The 12,326-nt window shown below is 34.8% G+C and overlaps 2 protein-coding genes across 2 annotated transcripts; one reads left to right on the top strand and one right to left on the bottom strand.

The window, feature by feature from the left end:
- Window positions 1-1,685: 1,685 nt before the first annotated feature.
- On the top strand, window positions 1,686-2,170 carry LOC133034004 (uncharacterized). The gene is made up of 2 exons (XM_061109040.1): window positions 1,686-1,926; window positions 2,034-2,170. The coding sequence occupies exons 1-2, from the start codon at window positions 1,686-1,688 to the stop codon at window positions 2,168-2,170; spliced, it is 378 nt and encodes a 125-aa protein (XP_060965023.1).
- Window positions 2,171-6,774: 4,604 nt separating this feature from the next.
- LOC133033996 (stemmadenine O-acetyltransferase-like) lies at window positions 6,775-8,124 on the bottom strand. Its single transcript, XM_061109032.1, has one exon. It carries the CDS (start codon window positions 8,122-8,124, stop codon window positions 6,775-6,777), a length of 1,350 nt encoding a protein of 449 aa, XP_060965015.1.
- Window positions 8,125-12,326: the final 4,202 nt, after the last annotated feature.

Raw genomic sequence — 12,326 nt, 5'->3', positions numbered from 1 at the left:
AATGAAGAACTTTTGAAACCAATTGTCGAAGAAGAAATTAAAACTGTCCTATTCCAGATGCATCCAGACAAAGCACCTGGCCCTGATGGCATGGGTCTGGGATTTTTTCAAAAACATTGGGAAATTGTGAGTGCAGATTTGGTTAAGCTTGTTACTGATTTCTTTGATACCGGCTAGTTTCCGCGGGAGTTGAATGAAACAAACCTGGTTTGATCCCTAAGAAGAAGAATTTCACCTCCATGGGTGATCTACGACCGATTGCTCTTTGTAATGTTGCTTATAAGGTGCTTTCAAAAGTTCTTGCTAACCGTATGAGGAGCCTTATAGACCTTGCTATTTCTGATACCCAAAGCGCTTTCTTTCCTGGACATCTCATTTCAGATAATGTTATGGTGGCGTTTGAAATGATGCATTATCATAAGAGGAAGACTAAAGGCAAAAAAAGGTTTTATGACTCTCAAGCTAGATATGAGCAATGCCTATGACCGTGTGGAGTGGGATTATCTTAGGGTCGTTATGGCTCGTATAGGTTTCGTTGAGAGATGGATTAATCTAATTATGGCATGTGTCTCTTCGGTCAGTTATAATGTTATTCATGGAAGCCATACTATGGGTCCAATCATTCCTTCGAGAAGTATTCGACAGGGTGACCCTCTTTCGACATATCTTTTCATCATCTGTGCCGAAAGTCTTTCTTCACTTATCAAGAAGTTTGAATCTCAACGACATTTACAAGGATGCAAGGTGGCTCATGGGGCACCACTTATCACTCATATGTTCTTTTCAGACGATAGCTATTTGTTTTGTCAATCAACTACTAGTGCTGCCGGCAGTGTCTCAAACTTGCTCAATTAATTTGAAACTGCATCTGGACTAAAGGTGAACTTTTCTAAGTCTACTGTGTTCTTCAGTCCTAATACGTGTCCTGCAACTTGTATCCAGATTTGTGATATTCTCCATATGCTTGAAGCCTCTGAAGGAAGCCTCTATCTGGGACTTCCAAACATTATTGGGAGAAACAAAAAATGTTGTACTAGGATTTCTAAAGACCAAGGTAATTGCAAGAATTAATAGTTGGGATTAAAAACTTCTTTCTCGTGCCGGCAAAAAAATTCTCTTGAAAACTGTTGTCCAATCGCTCCCCACATATGTTATGAGTGTCTTCCTCCTTCCACTTGGTACATGTAATGAAATTGAAAAATTTATGGCCCGGTTTTAATGGAAGACATCTTCTAGTAAAGGGAAAGATATTATTTGGAGGTCTTGGGATCGTATGGCTGCTCATAAATATGATGGTGGCATGGGTTTTCAGCACTTGCATGATTTCAACATTTCCATGCTCGCTAAACAAGGTTGGCGTCTACTTTGTAATCCAGATACTCTTGTTGGAAAAGTCTATAAAGCTAGATACTTTCCCCATTCTGATTTCTTGTCAGCAGAGCTAGGAAGTAACCCAAGCTTTGTCTGGAGAAGTATTTGGACTACCCAATCTCTACTCTGTTCGGGTTTCATAAGAATAATTGGATCAGGGAACACAGTAAGCATGCTAAACCACCCGTGGCTACCTGTACAGGATAACCCGTATATTTCAACATTGCCATACCATTGGTTTAATGAACCAACATGTTAGCTCCCTTTTTCATGTGCAAAGCCGCTCTTGGGACTATATAGTCCTTGTATGAGATATGTTCAATAATCGAGATTCTGATATTATTTTGGGCATCCCACTAAGCTCAAATGTCTCCATTGATACATGGTCTTGGGAGGGGGAAAGAACGGGCGAGTTCTCAGTCAAAAGTGCTTATAGCATGCTCCAACAACAAAAGCGTGCCGAAGAGATGGCTGCAAACTCAGACATCTGGCGACAACTATGGCAATTGAAGGTTCCCCCAAAAGTCAAAAACTTTTTGTGGAGAGCCGTTACAGGTACATTACCAACTTGTGTCCAACTAGTGATTAAGCATGTCGATATTTCAGTCACTTGCCCTGTTTGTAATCTACAACTTGAAACCATCTTGGTCACCTTGTTGCAGCACGGGCCGGTTGCTATGGTGGAAGATATGCAGTTGAAGTCATTGAAGCCATGGGGATTAAAGAAGCTCTCAGTTGGGTAAAGACCAACAACTGGCAACATGTTCAAATTGAGACGGACAGTCTTGTTTCTGTATAAGCTATTCGAAGCAACCAAGCAATGAAGTCCACTTTTGGCATTTTAATCAAAGACTGCCAACTTTTATTATCTACCCTCTTAAATGTTAATTTATTTTTCATTAGACGATCAGCAACCCGAGTAGCGTATTATGTTGCTAGACATTCTCGGTATCAATCTGATCGTAGCATTTTTTATATTTCTATTTCTGGTGAACTCTTACATCTTTTGTATTCAAAATGCTAGTTTATTCAATGAAGTTATATTTCATCTAAAAAAACATAATGAGTATAATTAATTTCCAAGCATACAGGTAGCAAATCGGCTCTACAACTAATAATGTACATAATCACTACAGATATATACATTCCCAAAAAAAAAAAATAAATAAATAAACCTCAATGCAAGAGAACATCATTAATCCCTTCAAATGTATTAGGGATTCAATCATTCTCATCATAAACAACACTTCAAAGTTAGCAATCTAACATAAAATCTACCACCGTCCAGTCCAAAAACTTCAAAGTCACCTGTTGAATGTGTTTTTTTCTTCTTTTATTTATTATTAAAATAATTAATTAATAATTTATCCCCACTTTTCTCTCCATTAACGCATAACTACCTGTCACTCACCTGAAAAATCTGCCAAAATTTACAGAGAAGTATTACTACGTATCTTTCAAGAAATTTTTACAGGGTAAGTATTAGGATTATTCCTATTTTCTTTTCATCAATTTAAACATCTTTTTTTTTTTTCAAATAAATTTTCTTATTTTGTCTTTGGTCCACTTTGATCTAGGCTTTCTAAGCCACAAAATATCTTCAAAATTGAGATATAGCCAAACGAAAAATAAGAGAATTTAATGTCTCCATGCCGTTATGCTATCCAATTCCTTATAGATTTTATGTTTCTCTTTGATTCCTTAGATTTCAGAAAATAAGTCAATATGAGAGTGCATAATCAAAGAGAAAGATATAAATCTTAACAAAGAAAAAAAAAATTGTTATGCTGTCAATTTTTTATTAATGATTTTTATATTTCTCTTTAATTTCTTAGATTTCAGAAAATAAGTTAATATAGAATGCATAATGAAGTTAAAAATCTTAAATAATAAAAAAATAATGTTGTCAAAATTCTCATTAAGAATCACCATAATCAAAGAGAAATAAAATTATTTGTATATCTCATACCTCATTCAAATATACTAACACAAAATGGTATAAAAACTGTTATCAAGATACTTGACTAAACCAATCCTGGTGAAGTTGAAAAAAGTCAATCTGTGAGAGAATAAGTATATGAGGGAAGTAAAAAGCTAATTGAATTTGGGACTCTTTGAAATCAAAGCTTTATATATATGCATGGTTTATATATGTGTGCATAGCAAAATAATTCCAAATCAAATTGGAGGAAACTCTGACTTTGTTTATGATAGCCACTCTCATATTTATATATACATATATTGACAAGAATAATATATATATATATATATATATATATATATTTCAAGAGAGCTAGCATACTAAAAATTTCGATTTGTGTATACTGTTGGAATATCTGATGTGTGAAATATATATATATTATATATATATCAAAGAATGACAAGTTATGTCATTAAAGCACAAAATGCACAATCATTTCAATGAGAAGAGTTGAAATTATATGTGTCAAATAAAATTTTCAATATTTGACAAAAAAACAAAAATGACTAAAAAAAAATAGTCATAATTCTTGTTAAAATATCATTCTTAAATATTATGGGATTTAATTCCATAATAGAAGATTCAAATTACTTTTGTAAAGACAGAAAGTCTCAAATAAATTTGAATTTTATTTCACAATTCTCTTCAAAATTGAATTGTAATTCAAGTAATTTTTAAATTTATTCATGTGAGACTAAAAATGAGTTTCAATCTAAAATAAACTCAATGTCTCCAAAGAATACAAGATAAAAAATAATCTAACAGTATGAACTACGTTTGATTTGATCCCATCTTGGGTAAGTAGGCAACCTAATTGTTAAGATTAGGTACAATCACAAATCCTCAAAATCTTAAATGAGGTCAGTCACCTCATCAAATCCGAAATGAGGTCATTCACCTTAAAAATTTTAAATGAGGTCATTTACCTCAAAAATATTAAATGAGGTCATTTACCTCAAGATCTCAAAGTGATTTAATTCACCTCATAATTATCAAAACACCTCATTAAAACTACGTTTGACTTGATTTCTATAAGAGGATACGTAGGCAACTTAGTTGCTAAGACTAAGTGCAGTCGCTGATACTACAAAATGATATAAAACATAAATCTTAAAATTCCATAAAAGGTCATACACCTAGGGATTTTTCCAAATTTTTAAATAACAAAGGATTCATGAAAGTAGTCATCTACCAGAATCCTTATATTCAAATTCTAAAATACTGTTTTCTGAACTACAAGTGGCTTGATCCTTCACAAAGAAGGTACGTAGACAGCTCGGTTAATTAAATTGATTGAGTTCAACTGCAATTCTAAATTCCCCTTGAATTTACCTCAAAGTTTAATATCATCGTAATTGGAATCAAATGGTGTTTCCTTTAAACAAAAGGATTGTAATTAAGAGATTATTCTTATAATTTTGGATGGGTCGAACTTAAATTAATAAACTCTTATGCTATAAATTTGGCATAGGTGAAATTGTATTTTGCATTTATTTTTAATATTCTAAATGTGAAATTTTTGCTTAACACCACCATACAAACGTCGATGCTGAGAAAGAGAAGAATAATGTCACAGTCACACTGTCACGAGCCATCGACGTTGGGTCTTGGGTGGAGCCGTAGACGGTTGGATCTTCGATGGAACTGTCGACTTGGTTCTTGGCCGAGAAAAAAAAGCCACCTCCTCCCTAATATGGTGTCCTACCCGCTGCTATGCCGGGGATGGGTTGATGTTGATTGCGGTAGAGGCGAATGGAAGATGGGTTTCTAACTTAGTCCGATAGGGATTGCTCTTTTCTTTTCATTTTTTTTTATTATGTATATATGTTAAATTAAAAACTACAAAAAAACCATAATCCGGTTGATCGGGTTAATTAGACAAGCTGGATTTATTTTTAATTCGCCAATTAACAGATTAGCCAGTTTATATTTTAGTTGTATTTTTTTCGGTTTGTATTTTAAGGACTGTAAACTATTTAAAAATCTATAGGAATAATGTTATAAGTATAACAAATATTGTTGTAAAAAATATTTTAAAAAAAATTATGTCACGTATATTTTCAAGTACAAATGCCAATTAAAAGATTGTAATAAAAGATTGAAGAGAGTACTCCACTAAGCAAAAGAAATGAACTATAGAGTTCTTCAGACTACATAGTTGTACTACATACAGTAGAACTTCTATCTAAAAATACTCTATTCAAGAATAATTTCTAATGTTATAAAAAAAATCAAGTCTCAATTTGAGCCAGTTATAAATAAGAATAACTTCTAAACTGTAATTAATTAATATACATTTTTATAAGTCTTGTATATTAACAAAGTATACCTCTATATAAGAGTAATTATATCTTAATAAAATATATACATATATTTTGTAACTTTATTTACGTAAAATTAATAATTTTATTTCAAATTGTAATACATGTATAAATATTATATTTACTCTAAAATAATTCAATTATGATATAGTATTAATGATGTTTATTGTTATTATTGTTACATTGATATTTTTTGGTATTTTAATTTTTTTTTAATGTAACTCTATTTAGTTATAATCTCTCAATTAGAATATAAATTTTTTGGTCCCAAATATATTAAATGTACTAAGGATTTTTCATGATCGAGTAATCTCCATTCTCCACCACAGATTTCTTTGCTCCCTCACCACTGATGGGTGAGCCTACCAAAGAAGTCAATTTTATGTATTAATTCTAAGACAAAAAAATACATATATGGTAAGAGAAATACTAAAAGGTACCTGTAGTGTCAAGCACTCTTCTATATATGTCTTATTGGTCCAACTGTGGAGAATGTGTTAGACACTTGTGCCTAAGAGTAATGCTCATATGGTAATCAAAGGTTATTAATTAAAGAAAGTGTTGATTTGAACAGTCAACAAAACTATTGATCAATACTCCATATCAGATTAAATGAAAGTATTGATAGCTGAATATGTGGAGAGGTCATGACTCATGGCCCCCCAAACCAAAGTAAATTCGTGAGTCCATCACCCATTCTCCTGTGTCAATTTAACTTGGACATATTTATAGATAAAATAAGAATACTCCATAACTATAGTCTATATTGATCGTTACCCAAATAATCTCTATTTATTTATTTCGTATCATGCATGATACACACCTGTGAAAGGTTGACAGCTCAAACCTGAAACTATAAAGGACGAAGATATAGAGATTACAAGAGTGGTCAAAGTCCAAGAGGGGACCGATCATTCTTTCATAAACAAATAATTAAAGCCATATACCAGTTCTCTGATAACATAGTAATAATTTCTTACCAAACAAATCACGCATAGTATTAGTAATATAGTACCCTTATTAATTTGTTCCAACTGATAATTCAGTACTGGAAGAGGATCATGCATGGTTGGTTTCCCTAGCTCTGAGTCTCTGACAAAGCTACAGGCTTGAATTGATATTATGGCCATTCCCTGCAAACGCCAAAAACTGTGAATCACTCTCAAGTATTGCCATTTGCCGATCTTCCAACGTCACAAAAGCTTCAACCTCCTTATCATTACTCCCTTGTGAGTCGATCAATACAACCATATTTCTAAACTCCGGCCCGACTTTTCCATGGGCCCCGACCCAAACCGGGTTGCCCCACCCGAAATCCACCACGTTGAAGGTGTTTTTCCAGTTAGTAAAGGCAAATATGTCTGGCTTTTCAGAATCCATACCCATCATCGACTCCAGCTGCGTCACAAAATCCGAAATGGGCTCGAACCCGGCTTCTCCAACCATGCTCTCCAAGTAATCGCCGTTGAATTCGGACACAATTTCATTAGTCAACGCCACCAGTTGACTCAGCTCAAGCTCAGCCTTTTGCGCCGGGTTCACTATTATGGAGGCCCACCAAAAGAGGTTCCCCGTGCAATTTTCCAGTGAGCGAGGATTTTTCATCCTGGGCCTCATGTTGACGGCGTGAGCCGCTACGGATATTCTGGGCTTGCCTGATATGGCCCAAGAAGCCTCGGTGGCGTGTTTCCATATGAAGCAGCTGACGACGTCGTTTCGGGTAGGAGATGGGACTGTTTCGCTTTTACCTAAGGATTTCAACGTGGATATGGCTTTGTTGTTGAAGTAAAATCTCTTGGTGACGTAGTTACTCTTCTTGAACCATAACTGGTCCATGAGAGCTACACAGTTGGGGGGTAATTCTGTCTGTGGCAGGAAAAACGACGCCGCTTTGGATAGTTGTGGGATAACTACTTTGTGAGGTGAGCCGGTGAAGAGAGCAGCCCATGACTTGAGGAAATAACTCAAAGTTTCTCCGTCCAATTGTTTGTGGTTTAGGCTAACTCCTAGGGCTATTCCGCCACAACTGAACACGTTTACCTGAATTGCAAGCTGAGGATCTGAGTTGTCTTTTTCTTTGGTAAAGGGATGAATAGCCACAAATTTGTTGAGTGACTCAGTTTCTCGAAGCTGAAGATAGTCGGACATACGACAGTTAACTTTGGCTTCCCAGTAAGGAACACCAGTGTCGTAGTCTTCGATGTACAGATTGTTCTTGGTTTTTCCGGATAAGGGATAAAACAAAGTTAGGGTTTCAGACAAAGATTTCTTCAACTGGATTAGGGTTTTGTCAAGATCCAAGTTTGGATCATTCATAGAGTAAAAAATGACTACTTCAGGGTAAGTTGATGGAGTTAGCTGATCGAAGAGACACAGCTTTTTGGGTTCCATGTGGCGAATCAATGAACTTGATGGTCTGATTGTTTCTCGAGAAAATATGGTCACCTCCATATTGTTGATAACCTTTTTTTCTTGTTAAACACTAAACAGAGAATGCCTTGAAGCTTTATATTCCTTGAGCTTGCGAGTTGAGAGATTGTATTGATAATAATTAATGTACAGGTTTTTTTTATAGTTAGGATTCTCATAAATAAGAGAACTGTCCCTAACAATTCTCATTAATGGTCCAAAATTTTGTCAGTATAAATTTTAATTAGATTATTGTCTTTTTTTTAAAAAAAAAAATAAAGGAAAACTAATTTTGAACGTTATTCTTTTTGGTAAGGTCATAAATATTAGGTTCAGTTTCTGAAAGTTAATTTTGAAGGATAGTCATCCACTAATGGATTTTTCTTATCCATAATAAATTTGGCATGATCTACCTATATCTTTACATATTAAAAGGGTCTATCTAACGACATTTTTTGGTTTAACAGAATATACTTCAAAAATAAAAGAATATTCTGTTAAATTTAACGATGTTAGTAGGTTTGATCATTCCGTTAACTTTCAAAAATATATAAATAAAACTAAACCCTCAAAACCCTAACTCATTTACGTGCGACACTTCACTCTTTCCTTCCATTCTCACTCCCAATCGCAGATCGTCGAAACTAACAGCCCGACGAACCCCGACAAACCAACGCTTCCTTTCACCGACTCCTCCATTTCACTCTCCCAATCTCAATCGAAGGTCATTCGATTTTATTCCCTCTGTTAGAGTCGACGATTTGGGTTCTTAATTTCTACTTTGGAATCGAAAACGATTGGGTTCTTAATCGCTACTTTCTAATCGAAAGAATCCAAAAACGGTGGCATTTTGAAATCGCCTCATCCTATTCTCTGCCTGAGTCTCCTTTAAAACCCCATTTAGTGAGAGAAGCTTTTCTCAGAAGCTAGAGAGAGAAACAAAATCAACAGAGTAGAAAGAGAGAGAGCTTCGATCGACAATGGCGTCTTGGGTTTGTATTTCCTTTCTCATTTGCATTCTCTTTGTTTCATCGTTGAATGTGATTTCAGCTGAGGAGACTGAATCGAAAGAATCTGAAAAGGAGACTCCAACAGAATTGCAATAGTGGTTGTAGGACAGTGACCATATATGAGACTTTTCTTCTTCAACAAAATTCCAATTTCTCCAAATAAAAATAACGAATTCTTTTCTCTTTTCAGATTCACTCAGTGACCTTTCTTCTTTAACAGTATTGCAATTGATATTGTCGTATTCACTCAAAGACAATATTTTGTGTAGAATGGATGCCATTGTCTTCCAGGTCGATCCTTTGCTTTTCAACAAGTGTGTTTTGACGAGTACAAGTGAAAGCTTAATTTATTCCATTATCTTATTTCTCAAGGTAATTAAATTAACCACATCTATATACCTTCTTACCTCTATAGTTGCAACAATCTTTTAAATTAGGAATAAAAATTTATATAGGCTAAAGAAAAAGAGGTTTCATGAATGGTCCTATTTTGTCTTAAGGTTGAAATTTTATTTATTTATTCTCTTTTAAAACCGTTGTTTAAGATTGAATAATATGATTAATTTGCTTGTGTGGAGCGTGGTTTGGGTCTGACTTTTAATATTGAGGATGAGGATTTCGGTGGCTGGTTTGAAGATTTCTGTAACTCTCATTTAACTGAGCATATTGAGAAGTTGGCAATGATTCTTTGGAGTGTTTGGGGGGCCCGCAATGATTTACTTTGGAATGATAAGGTTATTTTTGTGGAAAGAGTTGTTTCATCTGCAATTACTTACCTTGAACTTTGGAAATTTGCTCAAATTAACAATGGAGGAGCTTCGTCTTCTTCTGGTCAGCCTCGTGCTGGTGTTGAGCACTGGATTAAACCGTCTTTGGGAGAGTTGAAGGTTAATTGTGATGCTGCTCTTTTTTCTAGAGAAAGGAGTCATGGATTGGATTGGATTGCCAGAGATCATGCTGGGTTGTGCTTTGCTGCTGCTGCTGTCAAACTCCGAGGTGAAATTGACCTTGTTGTTGCTGCGGCGTTGTCCATGAAGGAGACTTTGAGTTGGGTTAAATCCTAGCTGCTGGGGAGAAGGAAAGGTTGTTGAGGACTTTTGTCCTACAGCGGTTATTTTGGAGTCGGATTGTCTTGTGTTGGTGAATGCTATCAATAGCAAGAGCTACATTCTTTCTCCTCTTGGTCTTATTATATCGGATTGTATTAATCTTATACGGTCCTTTTCTAATTTTCATGTTTCAGTTTAGTTTGTTAAACGATCCTGATCGTATTTCCAGTAGGGGGTCTGTCCCTTCTGGTTTGGAAGCTATTTTGTTAGCTTATTTGCTTTAATAAAAGTTGCAATCTTTGATTCAAAAAAAAATATAACTAATTTGCTTCGTACTACATCTTTTTGCCATTGCACACTATGGATACAAGTATTTCTCTAATGTTGTTATTTGTTTCATGTTACTTCTTATAGTGGTTAATGATTTTGTTGTCCTCACAGGTTGGAAAATAACTTAGAATGACAATTAATGAAGAAGCTTGTCATTCAATTTCAATAAGTAGTACAACAAAGAAAGCCACCTCCTCCCTAATATGGTCTCTTGCCCGCTGCTATGCCGGGGATGGGTTGACGTTGATTGCGGTAGAGGCCAATTGAAGATATGTGTTTCTAACTTAGTATGATAGGGATTGCTCCTTTTTTTTTCATTTTTTTTTCTTATTATGTATAATGTTATTTAAAAACTACAAAAGTAAAAAAAAAAAAAAAAAAAAAAAAAAAAAAAAATCATATTCCAGTTGATCGCGTTAATTGAATAGGTTGGATTTATTTTTAATCCTCTAATTAACAAATTGGACGGTTTATATTTTAATTAGGTTTTTTTTTTTTGTATTTTAATGATTGTAAATAATTTAAAAATTTACAAGGATAATGTTGTAAGAATAACAAATATTGTTGTAAAAAATATTTTAAAAAAGTTTATGTCAGAAACATTTTCAAGTACAAATATTAATTAAAAGATTGTAATAAGAAATTGACGAGAGTACTCCACTAACCAAAAGAAATGGACTAAAGAGTTCTTCAAACTAGATAATTGTACTACATACAGTAGAACTTTCATCTAAGAATACTCTATTCAAGAACAACTTTCAATGTTATAGTGTAACGCCCTAATGCTAAGGCACGCTACAGTGCTTTTTCAATTATTGTGCAATCTTTGCTAATCAAAGAAATTTCTCGAAAAACGTGTCAAATTAAAACTTTTGCTTTAAATATTAAACTTTGTAATATAATATAATATTTACAAATCCCGGGATCCCGATTTCAAACTTTTAAAAATTTACTGTTTAAACTTTACATTCCAAAATACATAACTTCCAGGTCGCACAGCGACTTTCAAAATATAACTCCCAGATGTCCCGAGACCGAACACTCCAGGTCGCGCCGCTTGACATGTACAATCTCACCCGAGCTCAGGTTCATTCTTGTTCAGCCTTCGCCTTTCCTTTACCTACACATGGAAGCAGAAACTGTGAGTCAACAGACTCAGTAAGAAATGCATATAACATACCATATAATTTCCGACCTGTAAATAGGCGCCCATACACCTATTTACAGAGCTTAACAAATGAGTATGAACGTTCAATACCAGGGTACAACCACTATACCACATACACATCGTACCTCACTGTACGAGTGTTGGTAGGGTTTATCCCGATCATTGAGTAACACTGAGTGATGTACCACACACTTTAGCATTTTCCCATGCTTGTGTTGGTATCACTGTATCGTACTCACAATCACAACAATCACTGTACCAATACACTCTATAACTTATTCATACAAGTGTTGGTAGTGCTTAACATAATTCAAGCATGCATATATAAACACATATACACACATTCAGATAATCACATCATACATTATACACAGTTCTTACCTGTTTTCCGAATTCAAGTGTGTTGGCCGACCTGAACGGAATTCACGTGCTAGATGGATGCCCTAATCACAATAATTGCAACACAGATGAGTGACTCGCTGAATCACTTTCCGGGACTTAAACTTGAAACTAAAAGTTTCCCTATCGATAAACCTCATGGCAATACCCTAAATATCTCAAAATTGGCCAAAACTAGGGTTCTGGAAATTCCCCCAACAGGCAGACCGGTTCCCAACCGGCAATCCGGTCTGGGTCACCAATCGGTCGACCGGTTGGTACTGGCCTCCCAGAACCGAATTTCCTCCG

This window comes from Cannabis sativa, chromosome 1, assembly GCF_029168945.1.
Source record: "Cannabis sativa cultivar Pink pepper isolate KNU-18-1 chromosome 1, ASM2916894v1, whole genome shotgun sequence".
NCBI classification, from domain to species: Eukaryota; Viridiplantae; Streptophyta; class Magnoliopsida; order Rosales; family Cannabaceae; genus Cannabis; species Cannabis sativa.
The sequence above is the reverse complement of the archived record's forward strand: the minus strand, read 5'-3'. Positions and strand labels throughout refer to the sequence as shown.